This window comes from Bos taurus, chromosome 23, assembly GCF_002263795.3.
Source record: "Bos taurus isolate L1 Dominette 01449 registration number 42190680 breed Hereford chromosome 23, ARS-UCD2.0, whole genome shotgun sequence".
NCBI lineage: Eukaryota > Metazoa > Chordata > Mammalia > Artiodactyla > Bovidae > Bos > Bos taurus.
In genome coordinates this window covers 46,050,294-46,077,830 of record NC_037350.1, presented here as the reverse complement: position 1 = coordinate 46,077,830, position 27,537 = coordinate 46,050,294, and the positions used below count along the sequence as shown (strand labels likewise).

The 27,537-nt window shown below is 40.2% G+C and overlaps 1 protein-coding gene across 1 annotated transcript in view; it reads right to left on the bottom strand.

Moving 5' to 3' along the window:
• Positions 1 to 27,537, bottom strand: part of OFCC1 (orofacial cleft 1 candidate 1) — a 241,604-nt gene that overhangs the window by 148,185 nt on the left and 65,882 nt on the right. Inside the window, exons 9-10 of the mRNA XM_024983908.2 lie at positions 25,475 to 25,708; positions 2,058 to 2,321 (exon numbers count right to left, since the gene is read on the bottom strand). Coding sequence (XP_024839676.2) covers positions 2,058 to 2,321; positions 25,475 to 25,708 — 498 coding nt within the window. The remainder of the gene's footprint in view (positions 1 to 2,057; positions 2,322 to 25,474; positions 25,709 to 27,537) is intronic.

Sequence of the window (27,537 nt, the reverse complement as noted above, 5' to 3'; positions counted from 1 at the left end):
AATAGGAGAAAAAAAGTTATCAGTGTGTTCAAATAAAGTAGGTTTTACTGAAATCAAGTTATTCTAATGCTGTTTACCAAATAATCATTTTTTCTGACCTTGTAAAATTTAAACATCACTTTTTGATTTTATCTCAAATATAAAATGTGTATCTCTTTATTATCAATATCTGTGCTAACTAAATTATCTTTCATGAAACAAAGTCCATGCCATAATTTATAGAACACTGAGTGTTAGGTAACAATGATAATTTTAATGACAAATTATAAATGCCTTTTACATTATCTAATAAACGTATACCAAAATTTATTTTCTTTTACAGCTATATATTCATTTTCATTTTGATCTCTATGATAGTATTCAGGTCACCAATTCGATAAATAGTTTTATTGAGGGTTTTCTTCAAAAAAATTTTGGGTGGTTTTTCAATAACTCCTTTGGATTCATTTATGATCTTCCTTTTCACACTTATTTATATCCATGTTCCTAATCCTTAGAAACTTTTAAAAACTTCTGATCCTGAGCTTCACTTCAAAACAAATCAAGATAACTGGGAACAGGACTAGAATCCAATACTAGAGTGGACTATTTCCTTCTTCAAGGGATCTTCCCAATTCAGGAATTGAACCTGCATCTCTTGCATCTCCTGCATTAGCAGGCAGATTCCTTACTGCTGAGCCACCTGGGAAAACAGATTTATTTTTAAGATGCCACTATTTCCAGGATAATTAAAAGGGCACATATTCATCTAAGAGTGGTTTTCTTAACAGTATAACCAGAGAGCAACAAAAATATATTTTGACAAAACATTGTAACTGAATTAGCTAAAAGGGAAAAAAATGTCAATTAAACTTAAATAGAAAACAAGAAAATCATCACATAAGAAGGATATGTAGCTGATGATTTTTAGGTCAAAACTACACATGTTTCTTGAACATGTCCATGTTTACTATTTACCTCAGGTAGGTAAATAGGTAGGTAGACTGAAAAAAAACCAATGGTAAGGAAGAAAACTCATAGCATTTCATTATATAAGCACTCCGGAAAAACAACATAAAGAGGAAGAACAAATGTGGACATACAGGAGGAAAATAAATAGACCAAAATGTGTTGGAACGCCTTACATTTCAAGTATGCTACTATTTTCTTTTTTGGATCCTCCATGGTGTTGGCCTAAAATGAATTTATGCAACAGCTGTTCTGCTAAAAGACTGGGTTAAAAAATAGAATGCCAAACCTATACAAATTAGTGGTGTGTACCCAAGTTGCTTTTTTTTTTTTTTAATTTTTGACATAAACAAGGCAGCATACATTGAAGCCATGGTATATGGTATATGTGTATTTCTAATGGCCACTTTCATCCTGTAGAAATGTGGGCTATCTATTGTCAGTCTCATCAAATAAATGTCAAGCATCCCAAAGGCAGAGACCACGTCTTATCTGTTTTATATCTCTGAAACAAGCGATGCCCAACACACAACAGAAGCTCAATAAGAGCTCTCTAAAAAGAAATACAACCCCTGCCCAACATTGCTGAGACCAGTCTGCTCCAGCAACAACAGACTGCAAACTGAGAAATCAGGGACTTAGATAACTGTCCTGATTCATAAGACAGAAGTTTGGATTAAGTTATCCTTAAGATTTCTACTCACTCTAGAATTTTGCCCCTTATTTGTAGACATCAATTTAATCTGCATTATGAGAAATTGGTAGTGGTAAAGTGTCTGCCTGCCAGTGCAGAAGATGCAAGAAACATGAGTTCAATCCCTGGATTGGGAAGGTCCCATGGAGTAGGAAATGGCAACTCACTCCAGTATTCTTGCCTGGGAAATCCCACAGACAGAGGAGCCTGGTGGGCTACAGTCCATGTGGTCACAAAAGAGTTGGACGTGACTGAGCAACTGAGCACAACAATGAGAAATTAATATTGAGATAACCCCTATTATAGGTTTTTGATATTGATACTTATTGGAATCTTCAGTAGCTAAAGGCTAGAGAAAAGCAGCTTTAGAAATTCTTTACATTCTTTTTTCCACTAACAAAATCCCATTACAAACCTGAAAATAGAGATTGCACAGCCAGTGGTCCAAGTCCAAGCAAATCAGATCTTCAGTTTTCCTGAAGCTGTCGACTTTCTGATCATAATGTCCTCGGAGAAGCGGACACTTGAATTTTCCTTCCACCACATCCATGCTGCTATCATACAAAGGGAAGGTTGCCCAGCCCACAACCTGGTGGACATAAGTATATTTCCCATGAAGGATAAAGAGTTCAAACAAGAAAGCCATGCCAAGTTTCACATCCTTCTTAGGCGGGAGTACCTAGGACAGATATGAGGACAAGGGAAGATTGGAATACTGGTATTTAGAAACATATCACAGTCAGTGATGCCTACAGATCATTTAGAGTTAAGAACTGCTTTGTCTCTGGAAAAGAAAATGGCAACCCACTCCAGTATTCTTGCCTGGGGAATCCCATGGACAGAGTAATGTAGCAGGCTACAGTCCTTGGGGTCACAAAGAGTTGGACACAACTCATTGACTGAGTACGACCATGACAGAGTTGATTTGTACTGTTATTGTTCATCCTTAAAAACACAGCACTGATGCACTTACATAAATAATGGTTATAGGCCAAGGTACCATCATGAAAATAAGACCCAAAAAACAAGACAGACTCTACCCTGCCAGTTCTAGATTCTGCCTCGTATGAGTCTTAGGACTCAAACCTGTAATATGCTAACTAAAGAGGTACAATGTGCTTTCAGTTCTTTTTGCTTGAGCTGGTATCTCTTCTGTTTAACTATTTCTGTCTTTTGTCAATTCAGTTTCTCAGTCACGTCTGACTGTTTGCAAACTCATGAACTGCAGCACACCAGGCTTCCCTGTCCATCAACTTCTGGACTTGCTCAAACTCATGTCCATCTAGTCAGTGATGCCATCCAACCATCCCATTCTCTGTCGTCCCCTTCTCCTAACTTCAGTCTTTCCCAGCATCAAGATCTTTTCAAATGAGTCAGTTCTTTGGACCAGGTGGTCAAAGTATTGGAGTTTCAGCTTCAGCATCACTCCTTCCAATGAATATCCAGGACTGATTTCCTTTAAGATTGACTGGTTTGATCTCCTTGCAGTCCAAGGGACTCTCGAGAGTCTTCTCCAACATCACAGTTCAAAAGCATCAATTCTTCAGCCCTCAGCTGAAGAGTTATGGTCCAACTCTCACATCCATACATGACTGTTGGAAAAACCATAGCTTTGACTAGACAGACCTTTGTTGGCAAAGTAATGTCTCTGCTTTTTAATATGCTGTCTAGGTTGGTCATAGCTTTTCTTTCAAGGAGCAAGCGTCTTTTAACTTCATGGCTGCAGTCACCATCTGCAGTGATTTTGGAGCCCAAGAAACTCAAGTCTGTCACTGTTTCCATTGTTTCCCCATCTATTTGCCATGAAGTGATGGAACCAGATGCCATAATCTTAGCTTTTTTAATGTTGAGATTTAACCCAGCTTTTTCACTCTCCTCTTTCACTTCCATCAAAAGGCTCTTCAGTTCCTCTTTGCTTTCTGCCATAATAGTGGTGTCATTTGCATATCTGAGGTTATTGATATTTCTCCTGGCAATCTTGATTCCAGCGCAGCATTCTGCATGATGTACTCTGCATGTAAGTGAAATAAGCAGTGTGACAATATACAGCCTTGACGTACTCCTTTCCCGGTTTGGAACCAGTCATTGTTTTTGTTGTTGTTGTTTTTTTTTTTTTTTTGCCTGACATTATCTTTGTATCATTGGTGTATCCAGCACAAGTGCTTTGACCAGAAGAAATGCTTTAAAAAAAAAAGAAAATGGTTAAACAATCATATGCCAGAGAAACTAATCCTATGCAGAATGATAGCTTGAAGTACTATTACAAGGTCTACCTTTTCAAAGAAAAATAGTGTCCCATTTAATTTTGTGACTACTATGAATTTCAGTTGACACTAGAATGCACATCATTGTGTAAGCAATTTGTCAGTGCTAAATAAATAGTGTTAGGCCTAAAGATGGACAGAACCATTGGATCAACCAAGCCACCACTCATGTCCCCGGACAAGAGATGGAGCCCATTCTTCAGCCTTTAAAAAAATTTTTAGGCAAGTGTAAGACAGAGGGTGAGATGGCTGGATGGCATCACTGACTCTATGGACATGAGTTTGAGTAAACTCCAGGAGATGGTGATGGACAGGGAAGCCTGGCGTGCTGCAGTGCATGGGGTCGCAAAGAGTCGGACATGACTGAGCGACTGAACTGAACTGAACTGAAGACATGAATCATCTATTTTTTTTAAATAGACTATAGCCTATTTTTTTTATTCTCTATTTTATTTTATTTATAAATGGGCAAAGATAGGGACTTCTCTAAGACTATTTTATAACAATATATTTAACCAAAAGTGTGTAGGGATATTTTATATGATTTGTGTAAGTATTCCAAGACTTGGTTTATGTTTAAAATGAAGCAGAAGCATCTGTTGAAAAATGCCATAACCCTGTGGCAGCTGCTATTAAACCATTAACAGGATCAGGTTTCATTTAAACCAGATTTACCATTTTCTACAACAGCCCATGGGAGAGCTAAAAACATTAGGCACAAATTACTGACAAAAGAGATTCTTAATCAAGCCATACTTTTCATTTGGCTAGTTGGCTGTGAGTAACCTCGTGATAAGAGAATAAAAGCTAAGTGATGCAGAGGAGGAAAAAGGAAGTCAGAAACCTGTTTCCGACCATCGTTTAAAAATGAAGCCGAAATGATGCTATTATAGTAATTTCATCAGTTTTATCCCTGCATTTAGAAGTGAAAACTAATGCCTTCTTATACTAACCTGATCTTACTCAGTGATATGTTCAAAACAGATTAAGAAGTTACTCACTACTGACCCAATTCTATCATCAATTTTCCTGTGGTCTTCGGCAAGTCACTTCTTTTTTTTGTATCTTACTTTCCATGCACTCAAATGTCTTCACCCATAAAAAAACAAAATTATAAGCATCTTCCTCATAGAGGTGATGCACTTGTCAGCTTGTATAACGAATATAAAAATGCTCATAAAATGTGAATACACACAATTATTATTACTATCTGTCTTAAGACTTTATCCCAACTATTTCTATGACTCAGATTACAGTTTATTTTCATACAGGAGAAAAGAGCATTTTAAGACTGATTGAACCTCATCAGATAAATACGTAAAGCACAAGTAACATTTTGTGCACAAGAAATAGTTCTAGGCTCCCAAGCATAACCCGAACACCTGGTGCAAAACATCAGGCACCATCGTGTCACCTGTAACAACACAAATAAGAAGCCAGGCTTTGGGCACTAAAGAAACTCCATTTCAGCCTATTTCACAAGATAGAGCTGTCATGTGAAATTACCCTGATGATCCCCTCCTCCAAAAATAAGTATTCGACTAAGACAAAACCTAGTCACTGATAATGACTGAAGAAGAGGATCAGAGCCATATGTTACCACATACAGGAATTTATCTGACAGCAGCGGTCATGTTAATCTTTCATTGCCTTTCTCATGCTGTATGTTATAGGAGAGACCTTTTGCCCAGTAATGTGTAGCTTGGGACTCATTTGTTTCCTCCATGGCAAGAAAGGATCACTAAGTTTCATTGTATCTCTCAGAGGATCCTTTCCATAAACCTGAGTATTTCCACAGCCCTCCTACGAGGTAGACTTCTTCACAGGTGGGAACCCGCCTGCAATGTGGGAGATGTAAGAGACACAGATTCAATCCCTGGGTAGCTAAGATCCCCTGGAAAAGGAAATGGCAACCCACTCCAGTACTCTTGCCTGGAGAATCCCATGGACAGAGGAGCCTGGCAGGCTACAGTCCACATGGTCGCAAAGAGTTGGACATGACTGAAGCAACTTAACACGCCTATGATGCTATGCTTCCTTATTTTTCTGTAGCTTTGTCACTGAATACTTATAATAAGGGAAATAAATGGATCGGTCTGCCCCCAACTATCAGTACTATCTCATCATGAAAGCCCTAGTAGTTGGAGGTCATGATTTTCTCTTTATTTTCTGTGTACCATCAAGGGCATTCTTTTTGAAGGAAGACACAGTACAGGGTGAATTTCACTGCGAAACATAAAGGCAATGCATTTGATCTTCCATATTATAGAAGATGCATGTGAAAGGAGAGTGGAGAACAAGCAGAAAAGAAACAAATGAGAATTTGGAAGCCTGAAGTTTGCATGGAGGATTGGAAGAGAAAGCAAAATTCTTTCCACTTGGACACCAAATACTTTTAAATTGAAGCAACTCAGAAAGGATTAGGGAAGTCTTACAAAATGATGAAAATGCACATTGATGAAGTATTTTTCAATTTTCTGGATTTTCTGAAATATTTGGAATGACTATTGTTTTCATACTAAGAAAAAGTTATTTTTAAAAAAAGATAAAGTAATTTCAAAAATATTTCTTCAAAGTTCTTCTTCTTAAGATGGAGGCAGCTATAAATGACCATAATTCTTACTGTAATGAAGAAAAGATTTCAATTAAATTACAAAATTGTGTATATTTCTGAGCTCCTTGGGGAACTTTGGACATAAAGAAATTTAGGAGAGACTGAATCTCAGGATAAACCCTTCATATATGAGTTAGGACTAGAAGTACCTTTAATCTCAGGGAACAGGCAAGGGAGCAAGTCTGTCATTGAGTGAGAGACTTTGCAGGTAAAGGAAAAATTGCTGAACTTTTAACAATCTGGACTGATGTGGAATATTGAATGCACGTAAGCCACTGAAGTGTTGGGGGTTTCTTACCAGAAAATAACAAAGATTGACATTCCCTGCTCTGTACTAACTCATATCCAGTCTTTTTTTTTTTTTTAAGATGCATGAACACTGATGATTTACTTTTTAAAATAATTTTATTTTTCATTGTGCTGTATCTTCATTGCTGAGTGGGCTTTTCTCCCGTTGCGCTGAGTGGTGGCTACTCCCCAGTTGCAGTGCGTGGACTTTTCATCGTGCTGGCGCCTCTTGTGGAGCACGGGCTCTAGCAAGCCCTGGCTTTAGTACTTGTGGCACACAGGCTCAGGAGTTGTGGTTCCCACCCTCTAAAGCACAGGCTCAGTAGGTGTGGTGCACAGGGTTAGTTGCGCTGAGGCATGGGGGATCTCCCTAGATCAGGGCTCAAACCTGTGTCTCCTGCATTGGCAGGAAGATTTTTTTTTTTTTTTTTTTTTTTACCACTGAGCCACCAGGGAAGTCCTGACCACATCCAGTCTTAACTACTGTATAAATATAATTATTCCATCAAAATAGCTTCAGAAACATAGTTCTAAGTCACTGGCTATAAAATCAAAATTCTAGTGGCTCTTTTGTCAGTGGCTCATTGGTGAAGTATCCACTTGCCAGTGCAGGAGACATAAGAGATTCAGGTTCTATCCCTGAGTCGGAAAGATCCCCTGGAGGAGGGTATGGTACCCCACCAGTATTCTTGCCTGAAAAATCCCATGGATAGAGGAGCCTAGCAGATTATAGTCCATGGGGTCGTGAAGAGTTGGACACAACTGAAGCAACTTAGCACACACGTAAGCATGATAAAGTCAATAGTAGAGGAACATCTGAATATGCACATAACCTGCACTTCTGTAGACAAACAGAGTACCCAGTAATACTTGAGTTGTTTGTGGTAGGTCTGCAATGACGCAGCTTGGACATGATGCTTTGGTTGGAATTCTTACAAATGCATCTTCAATGGTTCTGACTTTATATATCTGTCACCTCAGTCCCAGTTGCTCAATCCTGCCCCATGTAATTCTTTCTCTCATTTAAAAAGAAATCTATATGTCCTTGTGGGTTAAAAGCATGGGCTTTGGCATCATACAAACATGAGATCAAATCCCAGTTTACCACTTAAAGAAGTAACCTACCATCTTAGGATGGATCTTGGTTTCACCATGTACAAAGTGCTGGGAAGCGGGTGGAGGAGGGACTGGGGGGAAAGGACAGCGGTGATGAAAAGGAGGTGGCAGGTAGGGAGAAGGGGAAGAGAACAAAATGATGTCTTTGGGGACTCATATTCTGTAAGGAATAAGCGTAGTCATGAAAATAAATAAGTGTATTTAATTTGCATTAGAAAACAGCAAAGTGTTCTATCTGAGGCAAACAATTCTGGACAGAGGCGTACAGGGTAATCTAGGTTATCTAGTGAGAGTTTAATAGCGCCATTTTATTTTCCCTTCCATTCCCTCAGCCAAGATAAATAAATAGACAAATTAGCTCTAATCCCCTGTCTTTGTGCTTGCAGGATGAAAGAAAGTAATTATTCTTGGAAACTTATCTTGGCCTGAGGATCAAGGACAGAGGTTGGTAACAGCTCTAACTCTCATAGCTTCTGCATAGAAGAAGAGAGAAAAATCTTACACCTACACCATTGGAAAACCAGTGCTTTGTGTGCAAATGTAATAGCTCCAGTTCCCTGTTTTAGAAACTGTTGTTTTTTTTTTAGTTTCTTAATCCTAACAGTAGAGTATCAACTATTCATCTGTTGTTATCGCTTAGCCGCTAAGTTGTGTCCCACTTTGCAACTCCACGCACTGTAGCCCACCAGGCTCCTCTGTCCATGGGATTTCCCAGGCAAAAATACTGGAGTGGGTTGCCTTTTCCTTCTCCAGGGGATCTTTCCAACCCAGAGATCGAACCTGTGTTGCCTGCACTGGCAAGTTGATTCTTTACCACTAAGCCACCAGGGGAGCTCTCATCTCTATTGAAAGTTGACTAAATGCAAGGTACTTTTTAAATCACTTTGTCTTTATGAACTCAATCACTATGATAATTGTACAAAGTAGATCCTGTTGTTTACTCCATGTGACAAGTGATGCCCTGAGGCAAAGAGAACTGGGGCAAGGTCACACCCAAGGTCACACAGAAAATAGGTGTAGAGGGTAGAGCTGGGATTTGATTCCTGGCAATGAGCTCCAGAGCCATTCATGCTGTGCTTCCTGAGTGTTGGAGGTGAGCATCAGAGGGCCTACCTTGGATTCCTGGTGAAGAGGCTCTGGACCACTTCTCTAAACCCTATTTCCTGTCCCCCGTGATCCCTATAGACTAAGGAGCTGGGCTCTCCCCCACATGTTTCTCTGTATTCAGCCTGTTCCCTCCATCATTGTTCCCACTGGGTTCAGCCATCAAAAGCAGACCCAGAGCTTATCAAGGGAAAACATGCTTCCTCCAACAGAACTCCATCATCCCAGCGCCCTTAACTTCATTTTCCGGGATCCTTAAAGAATGAGTCTTTCGGAATATATATATGTATTTACAAATGCAAATGCCTATATGTTTATATATATTTATAAATATGAATGCTATATGTTTATTTGTTCATTTAAATATAATTTGTATATTATTTATTTATATAAAATTTATATTATTTATTTATATATATGTGTATAAACACATATGGACTTCCCTGGGGACTCACTGGTAAAGAATCCACCTCCCAGTGCAGGAGAACCGGGTTCCATTCCTGGGTTAGAAAGATACCCTGGAGAAGGAAATGGCAAACCCACTCCAGTGTTCTCGCCATGGACAGAGGAGCCTGGCGGGCCACAGTCGATGTGGTTCCAAAGAGTCGGACGCAACTTAGCAACTAAACAACAACAAACAATTGTGTATATAACTGAATTGCTTTGCTATACACCTGAAACTAACACGACATTGCAAATTAACTATAATTTTAATATAAATAATGAGTCCGAGTGTTAGATTCATCAGGTAGCTTACAAATTAGTAATTCTGAAATAAAAATCTCCCTACAATGAGATTAGAGGTCTATGATCTCTCAAACCTACAGTCCCTGAATCTCATTTTGTGATTTCTTAAGAACAAATTTAATTATTTGGGAAACATTCACAATCGTGCAGTGATGTCCTCAAGGACCATCTAGGTTTGTGTGAGAATTACCCAAAGGCATTTGTTTGAAATGCAGACTTCTAGGGCCCATTCTCGTCCTTAAATCAGTAAGTCTGAGGTGAAGCTTGGGAATTTTGATTTTTACAGGCAGGGTAAGGTAATAGTGATTCACATGGTCCTTCAGAAGAGACTTTGAGAATCAATGTCCAATATAGATTTCAAGACAAGACAGGTTCGTGTGTCCTTGATCACATGTCTAATTGACTTCCGCAGCTCAGGGCAACCACAATTCTGTCTGAGATCAAACTGATTCATACCTGAATAATTACTGGCTAAAAAATATGGCCTTGCCACCATTTTCCACCAAACATGACTGAAATCAAGAGGAAATATATGGCATGTCATCTCATTACATCGCAATTCCATTACCTGACCTCAACCTCAATATGTCATAACTCATCTCTTCACATGCTACTCAAATGTTCAACTAAGAATATTTCACTCTAGGGAGATGGCAAAATCTAATTGAATATTTTAATTTAGAAAATTTAGTTCTGGGATTTCTCCCCCCATATTCCGCCCCCCCTTTTTTTTTGACTGTGAAAACAAAAAGTTAAATTTTCTTCTCAGTTTCTCCTTGTTAGGCAAAAGATAGATTTTTCCCTTCATTGTCCCTGAGAGTTGAAGACATTGGGGAAAAATTGGGCACAGCCCATTACTTTTACAAACCCCAGTGACTGAGCCTCAATGCACAAAAAGATGGCATTTCTGAACATCTGCAGCCTGATTAGATCAAAGACCAACAAATTAACCACAAATGGTTTTACAAGGAACAGGCAAATACATCATTTGGAAAGGATAAAATTTTTGGCAATAATTGCTAATCAACACTTTCCCTTTGGGAAACCCACATGGTACCAAAGATATATCTGGCGATAATATTAATGCCTGTGCAGCATCTTATATTTTACAAAGCTCTTACATGTACATTATAAAGTTTGATCTGCATGTCAATGTGGTTAATATTAGCCCATTTTACAGGTGATTGAAAAAAGATTTAGACAAGTAATGATTTGTTCATGTTCTCCCAGCTACTAACATTATTGATTTGACTATGTCAAAAGCCATATCCAAATTTATGCTTCCCTTCATTCAGTCATTCATTCACACACATTTATTAAAAGCCCGTTTATATTTCAGCAAATATCTCTTTTTGGTATTACTCAATGCCAAACAAATGTAAAAGGAGAACCATTTTAATGAAACTACGCAACCACACCCTTGCTGCTTACCAGGTAGCTCAGTGGTAAAGAATTTGCCCGCCAATGCAGGAGGTGCTAGTTCAATCCTTGGGCCAGAGAAAATACCCTGGAGAAGGAAACAGCAACTCACACCAGTATTCTTGCCTAGGAAATCTCATGGGTGGAAGAGCCTGGTAGGCTATCATCCATAGGGTCCCAAAAGAGTTGGACATGACTTAACAACTAAATGACAACTTCAGCAACAGTTTTAGGCACTGATGATAAAAACAATTAAACAAAACTTCTTTTTCTTTTTGAGCTACAATCTGGTGGGGGAGAAGACAAGTAATAAGATGATATCAATAGTGATAAATGCTCTACTTGATCACTAAGGATATTAGAATAATAAAAGGAAATTAGAGATATACTAGAAAATGACCAGAGGAGGAGCTATTTTATTAAGAAAATCTTGTCTCAGGAAGGGGCACTTGACCTTGGACAGCAGTGTCAAGGCTAGAGGAGGAACCTCATGGCCAGAAGCCACCTTTAATACAGTGACCTTATAATAAGAATGAGCTTGGTCTGTTCAGAGAAGAGAAAGTGAAACTCGAATGAAACACACAAGCAGAAAAGCCACATGCAAGGAAATTAGAAAGGAGGATGGGAACCAGATCATGTAAAACTTGGAGGGCCAGGTAAGGAATTTGGATTTTTAGCCTGAGTGTAATGGATCCACTAGGGGAGCTTAAGCAGGGGCCTGACATGCTTTGCAGTCTACTAGACATGCTTTGCAATCTTCTAGACTGACCTTTATTGGTGCTTGAACTTAGTGATTTTTTGTTTGTTTGCACATAAATCCTTTTCCTGCCAACCACTAGAAGCTCTGAGAGCCCCATCAGTTCAAAGCCATTGACTACTGTTTGGTACACGCATGAGGCAGATGGATAGGAAAAGATAGCCAGCCTTGTTCTTTGCAATTACCAGACCATGTGACCTTGGAGAAATTCTTTACCCTCGTCAGCCCTTTGTGACTTCACTCAGTGTTCATAAGAGAATTAGTGCCTTAAAAGTCATTGTAAAGCATTTTGTATAGATGTTGAAATATTAAAACTTATTCCCTCTGAATGTGAGTGAGTTCAAATATAGAAGCAAGTTCCTCCTCTTTAGAGAATTCAAAATGATTTGATTGTTGAATTGCATGCAAAGTGAACAAGAACTACTATTTGGTAACTAGGGCATTCTGAACCCTGAATAAATCAGATGTGAACAGATGTAGAGAACAGACACAAAAGGACAAAGGTGGATTTACGGCATTTCAGCAGCATTTCCAATAAAATGAAGAATGTGCATCTGCATAAAATGCCAAATTGTTTAAAAAGTTAAAACACTTTTCAACTATCAGATCAGATCAGTCGCTCAGTCGTGTCTGAGTCTTTGCGACCCCATGAATCGCAGCACGCCAGGCCTTCCTGTCCATCACCAACTCCCAGAGTTCACTCAGACTCACATCCATCGAGTCGGTGATGCCATCCAGCCATCTCATCCTCTGTCGTCCCCTTCTCCTCCTGCCCCCAATCCCTCCCAGCATCAGGGTCTTTTCCAATGAGTCAACTCTTTGCATGAGGTGGCCAAAGTACTGGAGTTTCAGCTTCAGCATCATTCCTTCCAAAGAAATCCCAGGGTTGATCACCTTCAGAATGGACTGGTTGGATCTCCTTGCAGTCCAAGGGGCTCTCAAGAGTCTTCTCCAACACCACAGTTCAAAAGCATCAATTCTTCAGCACTCAGCCTTCTTCACAGTCCAACTCTCACATCCATACATGACCAATGGAAAAACTATAGCCTTGACTAGACGAACCTTTGTTGGCAAAATAATGTCTCTGCTTTTGAATATGTTATCTAGGTTGGTCATAACTTTCCTTCCAAGGAGTAAGCATCTTTTAATTTCATGGCTGCAGTCACCATCTGTAGTGATTTTGGAGCCCCCAAAAATAAAGTCTGACACTGTTTCCACTGTTTCCCCATCTATTCCCCATGAAGTGATGGGACCGGATGCCATGATCTTCATTTTCTGAACGTTGAGCTTTAAGCCAATTTATTCACTCTCCACTTTCACTTTCATCAAGAGGCTTTTAAGTTCCTCTTCACTTTCTGCCATAAGGGTGGTATCATCTGCATATCTGAGGTTACTGATATTTCTCCTGGCAATCTTGATTCCAGCTTGTGTTTCTTCCAGTCCAGAGTTTCTCATGATGTACTCTGCATATAAGTTAAATAAACAGGGTGACAATATACAGCCTTGACGAACTCCTTTTCCTATTTGGAACCAGTCTGTTGTTCCATGTCCAGTTCTAACTGTTGCTTCCTGAGCTGCATACAGATTTCTCAAGAGGCAGGTCAGGTGGTCTGGTATTCCCATCTCTTTCAGAATTTTCCACAGTTTATTGTGATCCACACAGTCAAAGGTTTTGGCATAGTCAATAAAGCAGAAATAGATGCTTTTCTGGAACTCTCTTGCTTTTTTGATGATCCAGCGGATGTTGGCAATTTGGTCTCTGGTTCCTCTGCCTTTTCTAAAACCAGCTTGAACATCAGGAAGTTCACGGTTCACATATTGCTGAAGCCTGGCTTGGAGAATTTTGAGCATTACTTTACTAGCATGTGAGATGAGTGCAATTGTGCGGTAGTTTGAGCATTCTTTGGCATTGCCTTTCTTTGGGATTGGAATGAAAACTGACCTTTTCCAGTCCTGTGGCCACTGCTGAGTTTTCCAAATTTGCTGGCATATTGAGTGCAGCACTTTCACAGCATCATCTTTCAGGATTTGAAAGATCTCAACTGGAATTCCATCAGCTCCACTAGCTTTGTTCATAGTGATGCTTTCTAAGGCCAACTTGACTTCACATTCCAGGATGTCTGTCTCTAGGTGAGTGATCACACCATCGTGATTATCTGGGTCGTGAAGATTTTTTTGTACAGTTCTTCTGTGTATTCTTGCCACCTCTTCTTAATATCTTCTGCTTCTGTTAGGTCCATACCATTTCTGTCCTTTATCCTTGGAATACGGAATGAAGCAGGGCAAAGACTAATAGAGTTTTGCCAAGAAAATGCACTGGTCATAACAAACACCCTCTTCCAACAACACAAGAGAAGACTCTACACATGGACATCACCAGATGGTCAACACCAAAATCAGATTGATTATATTCTTTGCAGCCAAAGATGGAGAAGCTCTATACAGTCAGCAAAAACAAGACCAGGAGCTGACTGTGGCTCAGACCATGAACTCCTTATTGCCAAATTCAGACTGAAATTGAAGAAAGTAGGGAAAACCACTAGACCATTCAGGTATGACCTAAATCAAATCCCTTATGATTATACAGTGGAAGTGAGAAATAGATTTAAGGGCCTAGATCTGATAGATAGAGTGCCTGATGAACTATGGAAGGAGGTTCGTGACATTGTACAGGAGACAGGGATCAAGACCATCCCCATGGAAAAGAAATGCGAAAAAGCAAAATGGCTGTCTGGGGAGGCCTTACAAATAGCTGTGAAAAGAAGAGAAGCGAAAAGCAAAGGAGAAAAGGAAAGATATAAACATCTGAATGCAGAGTTCCAAAGAATAGCAAGAAGAGATAAGAAAGCCTTCCTCATCAATCAATGCAAAGAAATAGAGGAAAACAACAGAATGGGAAAGATTAGGGATCTCTTCAAGAAAATCAGAGATACCAAAGGAACATTTCATGCAAAGATGGGCTCGATAAAGGACAGAAATGGTATGGACCTTTTCAACTATAAGGCAGTCAATACTCATCTATTTGAAGTCTGCCATGTGACTCATTAGAAGTTTTAAGTTTATTCATTCATTTAAAAAAATACTTATCAAGACACATTTCTAGGTGGCAGAGATTCAGCAGTGAACAAAACAGACACCAGTCCCTACTCTCAAGAAGTTTACATTCAGGTGCTGCCAAATATATTTAAGATTAAGTGACCACCTGTCAGTATTATGTAATACAGCAGCCTCATGCCCAAGTGAGGCTGGTAAAAATTGAATTGATTATTCAGTTGCATGCAGAGTGAACAAGAACTACTATTTGGTAACCAGGGCACTCCACTCTGAGTAAACCAGATGTGAACACATGTATAAAACAGACACAGAGGACAGAAGAATAGCCAGAAAAGAATGAGAGACTTGGCGTTAGAAACAGAAGTCTGGTAAAAAAATATGAAGAAAATTATGGGAACTGATGAGTAGTTTACAGATTTAAAAACCCAACATATCAATTCTTGCTGCGTCCTTTAGGGCAGGTTGTGAAACTTTGTGTTTGGACTGTGGGGTCATTTAAACCTGGGTTTGGATCTCAGCTTTGAACATCTGGTCAAGTTCTCATCTCAAAAATCTGTTTCTCTCATCCTCAAAATGGATTTAACAATAGATTGTGTGGTGTGAAATTTGCACTTATTTGGGCATTTTAAACGCATAGTGATGAAACTGGCATAGTGCAGGCACTCAACGCACATTACTCTTCCTTCCTGCCAGAGAATATGAGACAATGATAACCGGCTTTTTACACTGATGGCCCTGAAACCTTTCACATCACCTAGTAAAAAGGAATAGAGGCAAAAGAGCATTGAATAAATTTAATGGAAACTGAGTTTTCTTAGAAGAGAGAAATCAAGAATGGATCAACAAATATTTCTTGAAGGAACGCTTTGAAGGGCTCGAGAAATCTAACATAGCAAAAAGAAGAAAACATGCTACATAGAAGATTATTATAAATAAAAAACAATTATAGCTACTAGTTATTCCCTACATGTAACCCACTATACTGAGCAATCTGTACATCACATTATTTAATGCTCACTAAATCTTTACAAATTAGATATTAGATTCCCATTTTACAAACGAAGGAATTGAGGCCCAGGAGATTAAGTCATTTTCCAAAAGTATTGAATGCTAATAGCCAGGGCTATTCATTATGCATGGTAATAATCAATAATCAAAAAAAGCAGTCATGCTCAAGCTCTAGTTTTCCTAAGATCACTCCTTCCTATGAGTTATTAAAATCATTTCAATTCTTTGATATTAAATGTCACACAGAAAATAACCTCTTGCAAAATGTTGGGTTCATCATAGTTTAAGAATTAATACTTTAGGTCATTTTAATCAGTTTCTGATATATGTCGTTTTCAGAAAGCACTTCAGGGAAGAACTCTGGGAACCATGACTAATAATGACAAGAATATGAACTATATTCTTCATATACATACTGGAATCTGAACATTACTTAAGTCCTTTACCATCTTAAGTATTTGGGAAGCTTTAAATAAAAAATAAATTTGCCTATTTCACTGAAATTGAGCATCCTTTTTTCAGGTATAAAACTCCAAACTTATTAATTTCATGGCTATATTTTAAAATGAGAGCCAGTACTAGCTAGATGACTACATGATAAGTGTCTCAAAAGTTCAAGAAAAGGCACTAAATTTTTCACGGTATTTGTGTTTCATTCTCAGAGTAATAAAAATATGCCACCCCTTTAATAATGAATAATAGATTCTCAGTTTGATTTACATGCATGGATTAAATGTCATGTTTGAAAAGTTGCCATTTTATTCATATTGGATTTCCCTCCAGTAAAACAAAAATGGTGCCCATCTCCTGCTATAATAACGATACCTTGCCACACTGAAGTGTAAATATTAACTGGTTGATATACTTCCTGGTGGCTCAGACGGTAAAGCATCTGTCTAAAATGTGGGAGACCTGGGTTCTATCCCTGGGTCGGGAACATCCCCTGGTGAAGGAAATGGCAACCCACTCCAGTACTCTTGCCTGGAAAATCCCATGGACAGAGGAGCCTGGTAGGCTACAGTCCATGGGGTCGCAAAGAGTCGGACAGGACTGCACAACTTCACTTTCACCTTCTTTGAGTGAGTGAGTGAAGTCGCTCAGTCGTGTCTGACTCTTTGCGACCCCATGGACTGTAGCCTACCAGGCTCCTCTGTCCATGGAATTTTCCAGGCAAGAGTACTGGAGTGGGTTGCCATTTCCTTCTCCAGGGGATCTTCCCAACCCAGGGATCGAACCTGAGTCTCCCGCATTGCGGGGCAGACGCTTTACTGTCTGAGCCACCAGGGAAGCTACTTCTTAAAGGGCTTCCTAGGTGGTGCTAGCAGCAAAGAACCTGCCTGCCAGCACAGGAAACTTAAGTGGGGCAGGTTCAATCCTTGGGTCTATAGGGAAGATGCCCTATAGAAGGGCGTGGCAACCCACTCCAGCATTCTTGCCTAGAGGATCCCATGGACATAGGACCCTGGTGCGGACAGGCCATAAGCTCGCAAAGAGCCAGACACAACTGAAGCAACTCAGCACACATGAGTGCATACTTCTTAAAATTCTATATACCCATGAAATAGCTCAATAACACAGCAAGCTGAAGCCAGGTTTTCTTAGACCTTATTTCAGTGAAGGCAAATTGATGTATTGAATTCTAAAAGGTTGAAGTTAGTCATTGTTTCTTCTTTCCCATTAAATCAAAGGACAATTCATTGTCACCAGTTCTTTAGGAGCCTTTACATTAGTTTTTTTAGGACCACCATAGCAAAGCTCCACTGACTGGAACATTTAAACAACAGGAACTTATTTTCTCAAAGATCTGGAAGCTAGAAGTCCGAAATCAACATGACGCCAGGATTGATTTCTTTGGAAATCTCTCTCCTTGCCTGTCTCCCTGTGTCTTCACGTGATCTTCCATGGCTTCTGTGTCCTAATCTCCTCTTCTTATAAGGACACCAGTCCTACTGGATTAGGATTTACCCCAGTGTTCTCAGCTACAGGTTTACCCCAGCTTCAAGTGGGCTTCCCTTGTACCTCAGTTGGTAAAGAATCTGCGTGCAATGCAGGAGACCTGGGTTCTATTCCTGGGTAGGGAAGATCCCCTGGAGAAGGAAATAGCAACCCACTCCAGTATTCTTGCCTGGAGAATCCCATGGACAGAGGAGCCTGGCAGGCCATAGTCTGTGGGGTTGCAAGAGTCAGACACAGCTGAGAGATTGAACCACCATCGGTGTTCTCATTTTAACTTAACCTCTTAAAGAGACCTTGTCTCCAAGCATAGTCACAGTCTGAGGTCCTGGGATTTAAGACCTCAGCCCATGAATTTGGAGAGAACACAACAGTCTGTAAGAGCCCTCTACCTATCTGCTCCCACCTCCCACACCTTCCTTTGTACATACACACAGCATAACTCAAGGACCAGGCATTGCACACAGGAATCAAATGCCTTTTGGGTGAACCAACTTTGAATACAGATATATAATGGTTCTTTTTCTTTAAGCACACAAGACTAAATTTGCAACAGCTACCCAAGCAATTTGAGAGCCCTGACTTTATTTCTCCAACTCTCGATACAGTTCTTGGTCATTTGCCCAAGCATGCTCAATCATGTCTGATTCTGCGACCCCATGGACTATAGCCTGCCAGGCTTCTCTGTCCAAGGAATTCTTCAGGCAAGATTATGGGAGTGGGTTTTCCATTTCCTACTCCAGGGGTCTTCCCAACCCAGGGAACGAGCCCCCATCTCTTACATCTCCTGCATTGACAAGCAGATTCTTTACCACTGAATCACCTGGGAAGCCCAGTTCTTGGTCATCAGTGAAGTTCAGTTCAGTTCAGTCGATCAGTCGTGTCTGACTCTTTGTGACCACATGAACCTCAGCACGCCAGGCCTCCCTGTCCATCACCAACTCCCAGAGTTTACTCAAACTCATGTCCATCAAGTCGGTGATGCCATCCAGCCATCTCATCCTCTGTCGTCCCCTTCTCCTCCTGCCCTCAATCTTTCCCAGCATCAGGATCTTTTCCAATGAGTCAGCTCTTTGCATTAGGTGGCCAAAGTATTGGAGTTTCAACTTCAACATCAGTCCTTCCAATGAACGCTCAGGACTGGTCTCCTTTAGGATGGACTGGTTGGATCTCCTTGCAGTCCAAGGGAACCTCAAGAGTCTTCTCCAACACCACAGTTCAAAAGCATCCATTCTTCTCCACTCAGCTTTCTTTATAGTCCAAGTCTCACATCCATACATGACCACTGGAAAAACCATAGCCTTGACTAGACAGACTTTTGTTAGCAAAGTAATGTCTCTGTTTTTTAATATGCTGTCTAGATTGGTCATAACTTTCCTTCCAAGGAGTAAGCATCTTTTAATTTCATGGCTGCAATCACCATCTGCTGTGATTTTGAAGCCCCCCAAAATAAAGTCTGACACTGTTTCCACTGTTTCCCCATCTATTTGCCATGAAGTGATAGGACCGGATGCTGAGCTTTAAGCCAACTTTCTCACTCTCCTCTTTCACTTTCATCAAGAGGCTTTTTAGTTTCTCTTCACTTTCTGCCATAAGGGTGGCGTCATCTGCATATCTGAGGTTATTGATATTTCTCCCGGCAATCTTGATTCCAGCTTCTGCTTCTTCCAGCCCAGTGTTTCTCATGATGTACTCTGCACATGCTTGGTCATAGAAGGGGCCAAATAAGTTCCTCAGTTATCCATTGCTGCATAACAAACAATTCCAAATTCAGTGCTTAAAGCAATAGCATTTTTCTATGTCTCCCCATTTTTCAGTCAGAAAACCAGAGCCAACTCAGCGGAGTAACCTGCTTACCCCACACAGTGTCGGCTGGCACCACTTAGTGTGATTCTACTATTATCTATATTCCTTTCCTAAGTTTGAAGTGATTACATACTTATTTATCAAACCCCAAATTACATATTTATTTCTCTCCTTTGTGTAGTTAGACAGCTATGACTAATGAAAGGAAGGTAAGTGTGTATGCAGGTAATGTGGTTCCAGAACAGGAATGCATGCTTGCTGGAAATTAGACTTTGACATGTGTTTTTTTAATTCTCTGATTTTCTTTGCAAAGAGCTTACGTTGTCTTCTATAATCAGGCCAAAATGGCTATTTTCACTTGGAAATTTCAAAAATCATCTGGACAAACTTCTTCCTGGCCTTTAAAATAATCAAGTTGACTGTTAACATCAACTGTTGCACTTGGGGAGGTCTCCAAGCATGACGAAGTACTCTGGAAATTTCTAGAAGGCACATCAGCAGGCTTTCATCTACCTTTCCACAGGAGAATGAGCAAGGTTAAGTTTGCTCATGCCTCAAGGAAGTCAATTTATGAGCTCACTTCTCTGTTTTGAAAATATTTACCTAAAATATTGTTTTTGTAGTTTAAAGAGGGGAGATAAGACTAAATAAACATGAAGTCATAAGACCGCAAAATAATATTTATTTCCTTATTCACTACCAGTGACAGGTTCCCCGTATATAATTAATGTTAAAATGATATCTTTTTCTCTGAATTGATGTGTTTCTTCTCAATCAGATTTATTTCTATTTTAGAAACTACTAACACCAAGATGTGGCTCTTAAGATTATCTTAATATTGGACTGCAAGGAGATCCAATCAGTCCATTCTAAAGGAGATCAGCCCTGGGTATTCATTGGAAGGACTGATGCTAAAGCTGAAACTCCAGTACTTTGGCCACCTGATTCGAAGAGTTGACTCATTGGAAAAGACTCTGGTGCTGGGAGGGATTGGGGGCAGGAGGAGAAAGAGACGACAGAGGATGAGATGGCTGGATGGCATCACCAACTCAATGCACATGAGTTTAAGTGAACTCCGGGAGTTGGTGATGGACAGGGAGGCTTGGCGTGCTGCTATTCATGGGGTCGCAAAGAGTCGGACACGATTGAGCGACTAAACTGAACTGAACATTTCCTTGTAGTGTTCATTGTTGGTAAACTGAACTTATACGACTGTGAGGTAATTTGTGCATGCTCAATTGCTAAATTGTGTCCAACTCTATGCAATAGACTGCAGCCTGCCAGGCTCCCCTATCCATGGGATTCTCCAGGCAAGAATATTGAAGCAGGTTGCCATTTCCTTCTCCAGGGGATCTTCCCAAATCAGGGATCAAACCCAAGTCTCTTATGGCTCCTGCATTGGCAGGTGGATTCTTTACCACTAGCACGACTTGGGAAGCTATAGAGGGTGTTTGTAAATACTATCCAAGGAAATTATGTCATGTGCTTGCTGTCTTCCTCAAGGAATCCTCAAAATTGCCACAATTTAATATAAGAACAGTTTTTGCCTTTAAACTAGTATTCATAAAATCTCATTATTCACACTGACAGGTGATTAAAAAAAAACATAGATGCACTTACGGAATAAAATGGGGTTAAGTACCATCAAAATCAAGTAATTTTTTTCCTCTTGTAACACAAACACTCAGTCCAAGACATGGTTTTATTTCCTGTGTGGTGTAGAGTAATGTGAAAAGTGAAATATATAGGCTTAAATTGAAGGAAACCATGGTCTTAATGGAATCATTACAGAAATTGCTCCAGAATGCTACATCCTTCCAGAAATAATAACTCTGTTATGTCAGCAAATTTGGAGTCAGCATGGGTTACCTGCTCCACACAAGGGGCCTGGTCATGTTGGTTAGACCTGCCTGGGGCTTAGCCCAACATGAGCGTCTGACCTTTCAGAAAATGTTTTAAATTCATTAATCAATGTTCTTTGCCTGCATTTTGCTGGTTTTGCTTTTTAACCTACTATTTATATCCTTTTTTAAGATGGCCCATCCCTGTACCAATGCAAATGAGAATTGTAAGCATAACAGTTCTGTCTAGTCATTAATGAAACATTCTTTGGGCCCAGATACTATTACCAAATCCACCATATGACTGGTGTCCTTTGGTTGCTGTTGTTTAGTCACTAAGTCATGTCCGACTCTTTGAGATCCCATGGACTGTAGCCCACCAGTCTCCTCTGTGCATGGAATTCTCCAGGCAAGAATACATTTGAATCAGTTCTAATGAGGTGGATGAAACTGGAGCCTATTATACAGAGTGAAGTAAGCCAGAAGGACAAACACCAATACAGTATACTAACGCATATATATGGAATTTAGAAAGATGATAACGATAACCCTGTATACGAGACAGCAAAAGAGACACTGATGTATAGAACAGGCTTATGGACTCTGTGGGAGAGGGAGAGGGTGGGAAGATTTGGGAGAATGGCATTGAAACATGTGAAATGTCATGTATGAAACGAGATGCCAGTCCAGGTTCAATGCACGATGCTGGATGCTTGGGGCTGGTGCACTGGGACGACCCAGAGGGATGGTATGGGGAGGGAGGAGGGAGGAGGGTTCAGGATGGGGAACACATGTATAATTTTTTTAAATTAAAATTGAAAAAAAAAAAGAAATACAATTGAGAGCAGCAGTATTGCAAAAAAAAAATAATAAAAAATAAATCATACTATGCATAGAAAAAAAAAAAAAAAGAATACTGGAGTGGGTTGCCATTCCCTTCCAGGAGATTTTCCCCACACAGGGACTGAACCCAGGTCTCCTTCATTGCAGGCAAATTTTTACCATCTGAGCCACTAGGGAAGACTGTCCCTCCTGTCTGCATAGAAATAAATGACCATCTTTCCCTGTTTAACATAAGTAAGATGTCTTGAGCTCTCAAACAACCGTATGAAGCCAGTTTCTCCTGTTCATGGAGAAATGACCCTGACTTCAGCTTGTATTTGGAAAGGAATGACATAAATATTATCGGTTATATACACAAACACATTTGTGTGTTTTTGTGTTATCTGTTCCTACTACTGAAAAATGACACTTCTTTAAACCTTACTGTTTTAACTGTCAGTCTCCCAGAAACTGCCAGCAGAGTGACTGGCAGGCAGAACCGTGTGGTTAGCGGAAAAACTTGCTAGAACCCAGTGGAATGAGCAGAACTTTGAGCAACAGCATTTTTATTCTGAATTCAAACAGCCTCTGATGACTTCTCTTTCCTGTCAAGTTCTGGAGGTGTTGGTGCTTTGCTTGTTTGTGTTTTGTCCTGAATTTTTGCACTTTTCTTACATACGCTGCATGTGAAATAGCCCAGTATACCTCTTTGGGGATCCAGGATTTTGCTAGGTGATACCAAGGGATGGATGTAATTCACTGACATTTTGTCAGGCTGTTAAAGAATAAATTTTCCTTGGCTGTGGCAGGAGGTAATTATTTTGGTTTGTTTGCTTCTGACACAGGGGAAGAAAATTGGGGGTTGTTATTTCAACCATTCTAAGATACTCTGTGTTCTGTTTGGCAGGAAGGGAAGAAAGCATTTCACTATTGGAGGAATGAGCAGCTTCTGCTTTCCCCTATGGACCTGATGCACTTCTTAACGCTGTGCACATTTTTTGACATCAGTCTCTTTGCGGCTTTGCTTCTTGTCCCCAAAGACATTCTTGATGACCTCTTTGTCCACTAAACCCTCCTGACATTTAATCTGTAGCACTCTCTGTGGGACTTCCCTGGTGGCTCAGCAGTAAAGAATGCAATGCAGGAGATGCCGGAAACACGGGTTGGATCCCTGGGTTGGGAAGATCCCTTGGAGAAGGAAATGGCAACCCACTCCAGTATTCTTGCCTGGAGAATCTCATGCACAGAGAAGTCTGACGGGCCACAGCCCATGGGATGGCAAAGAGTCGGACACAACTGAGTGACTAAGCATGCATGCAAATGTAAAACATCTACTTACGCAGATGCCTCTAGATAGCAAGCTCTTTGAATGACATATTCAGTAGCCCAGATCCAAGCTGTAAAAGGGTAGGTACTTAATTAAAATCTACCAGAAGAATGTAGTTATCCATTAGGTACTGGCTGGGCCCTTTTTTAAAATTATTAACTAAAATCTTAGCTGTCACCACATTCCTGAAATTGCTCCCAGATAAATAGCAAGAACCAAGATCTCGGCTCATGGGCTGAACTGCACCTGCTGCCTTCTTATCACCTGTCCTCAAAGTCTGGTTCTACAGGGGAGAGGGCTCCCCCAGGGGGTAAGTCTTCTCCATGTCCTCCCTTGACTAATGCCTCTCACCTGCACCCCACACGTCTTAACAAGGCTTTGGGGGTCATTCATCAGAGAAAAAAAATGTTAATCAACATTGTTCTCAAGCCAAGGTTAATCCAAAAATTGTTCAAAATATGTGTTTATCACAGAAACAGACTCACACACTTACAGAACAAATTTTCCTCCACCAGAGAGGAAAAGCGAGGGGGCGGGCTAGTTAGGGAGTTTGAGGTCAACTTTTACACACAGCTCTATTTAAAATGGATAACCAACAAGGACCTCCCATACAGCACAGGGAACTCTGCTCAATGGTATACAGAGCCTGGATGGGAGAGGAGTTTGGAGGAGAATGGGTACGTGTGTATGTATGGCGGAGTCACTCTACTCTGTACATGAAACAATCACAACATTGTTAATCAGCTATACTCCAACATAAAATAAAAAGTTTAAATATATATATTTATAAGCATTTGTCATATGTATTAAAATGAAAGTCACCTGGAAAACGTTTATGGGCTTTTCCATCAGAGAGACAGAATAACGATAACGATAATAACCACAGAAACTTCTGAACTCTTACTGTGTATTGCCACTGTGCGTTTCCACAATCACCTCATTTTTTGTAATGCCTCTGGTGAGCAGATTTTTTTAACTCCTGTTTCACAGATGAGTCGATGGAGGCTTGGTTCCTCAATGAATCTTGTCAGCTCTGGTGCCCCATGATACCTACACTGATTGTTACAATGTTCATCCGAATTAACGGTGTAAAAGGCCATTCTGTATTAGCAAAGTCTACTCTCAAGCCTGGCATCTCAAGCACCAGAACATGGTGAGGGTTCTAGGACGAACCCAGCCTCTTCCTTTCTTCTCTGTGGGCTGGAGTTCCCTGTCTTAGTCTGCCTGGTGCTGTTGCCTGAGAAAAAGCTAAGCTTATCCTCTCTGCTTCCAAAGGTGACTCAATGATCTCGAACCCCTCACTTCTCATCCTTGCATCCATGATCACTCTCTAATCTTAGTTAACCCTAGCTTCCTCCTCCAGCGCTGTCTCCTCCAGAATTCCTTTGCTTGGTAAACACTTTCCCCTATATCCATAATCTATTTTCCAAACAACCTCCATCTTTTCTTCCTACCTAAAGCTGGATTCTCACTTGCAATCAATGTCCTCGGCTGCCTACCAAGGTATACACACAATTGCACACACACACAAAATACACGTTAGTGACCTCTTGGCATGTAACACAGAGCTTGGCTTATACCAGATGCTTATTGGGTATTTGCTAAATAATGAATGAAATTCTTTCTGTTTAGTGCACGAAGCTGAATATCTAAAACCATCTAAGGTGAAAAGCTGGACAGATAGTAATCCATGTGCAAAAAGACCAGCTTACCACATAAAGGCTTTCATGGAAAAACAGCCCCACATCATAAAAGTTTCCACCGTGCCTCACTGGGCGCGTCCTGGTCTTCAGCTGCTCCTCTGGGTTCCATTGCAAGACACAACCGCCTGGTTGACCAAGCAGGGACAATTTGAGGAGGTAGCAGCCTTGGGGCACCTTGTTCTTGAGACCCCTGATGCACTTCATCTGTACCTGAAGAGGCTGAGGTGACCGACTCTGCTCAACCTAAAGAAAAGACGGGTTTCTTGAATTTCTTGAACGATGCAGGAATTGGGTAAAACCACACAATTAGCCACAATGCGTTTCTCAGGGAGGGAAAAAGTAGACAATTATTTTTACTCAACCTGTAATTGTCAGGTATTAGCTGTGATAACAGAGGCGGACTACAGGAGATGTAATTAGGGGGTCAAAAGGCATGCCTACTGATTATGCGAGGGAAAGTTGAGCCAGTTCTTAAGCGTGGTATGTTAATGATCTGTGACATCAGAAACCACTCATCTATTATAATGAGATAGAATGGACAGGAAACTAACACTTCTGAAAGCCACACAGCAGGCCTCTTAAGGGATGGATGAACATGGACAGCAAGCTTGAACGGTGACAGCCCTCACCTCTCTCACTAATCACAGATCATGGGCCCCATTGATGAGTGATGTGCAAAACAGGTCAGGCTAACACCTCACCTGATCGAATGCTTGCCTTTAATTTCAACCTTGCCCCACAGGGTTCAACTGGAGTCTAAATAAATAAAGGGAGAAGAGCATTTCTATCTACTTCAGCCTAAAACTTGGCATGAACTGCATGTAACTAAATTATATGATAGAAGAATATTTTACGGCACATTTGAATTTCATTGCTTACCTTCAGCTGGGACTAAAGGGCCATTCATTTTTAGTAAATGCTGAAAAGTTGGTACAAACTGATAAGCTGTTTAATGTCCTGTTGCTTCAGATTACACAAAAATTAAACTGAGATTATTAATAACTCAAAAGTCATAAAGTCATGTTTCCTACCCTAATAGCCTTAAGGATAATTTGACCTTAAAGAATTCTCTATTACATTGTGCTTTAAGCAAAATTAATGTCATTTTTAGAAACAGGTTACTCTCCTGGCTACCGATGTTGGTAGCACCATCCGTTAATCTGCAGTTAACAGTAAAGCACTTTTTAATCCTGCCTAGACTTTATTTTCTGAGAGATAATATATATTTCCATACAGGCAGTATGCTTCTGGAATCAAATCACAGTTAAGTAAACAATGAAAGTTGCTAAACTTCTTCTGCTTTTTTCATACAAGTCAGACTTAACCACTAATCAGAATAACAATTATTTTTTTGGTTTAATTATAAAATCTTAATTAACAATAAAGATTTAACCTTAGCATTTTCGTTGCCAAAAATATTTTAAAAATTAACACTGTGTGAATAAATAAGACAATCTCTTTAAACCTCAAGGCAGGATTACTGATGCAGGCAGACTGAGTTATTAAACACATTCTAAATTAAACGCCTCTATGAATTTTATACTGAAATATATTGTGATAGTTTTGCATGCCAAATGTGACATTTTATATTTCAGATTCATCTTCTGTAGTAATTTTGGAAATGTCATACAAACAAAGATTTTGTCATTTACCAATGGAATTACTATGCATGGCCGCTTAGCCATCTTTTGCTGGCTCTCGTGGTTGTTTCAAGTCAGCAAGCCATAAAAAATCTTTATCTCTCTGAAACACAGCAATTTGGAAGATAATCGAATGGTGACTAGGGGGCAGAAATGCCAGTCTGAGGAATTATACCACAATCTCTCTTGCATTTACAACCTTCCTCAGAGCGAGTGTCAGCAGAGGAGAGAGAGGAGATGGAAAATTCATCAAATGTCAAGCCTTGTCTCATTTGCATGGTGGCAAGTCGGCCTCATTGTCTAGGGAGAACCCCGCCTGGCTCCATGGACCCAGTTTCGAGGAATTCCAGCGGCTTGGAACCTTTTAGCAATTCTATTTCAGCATAGAACCTTCCTCAGAACGAGTTATTAAGACTTGCTAGGGACGTCCCT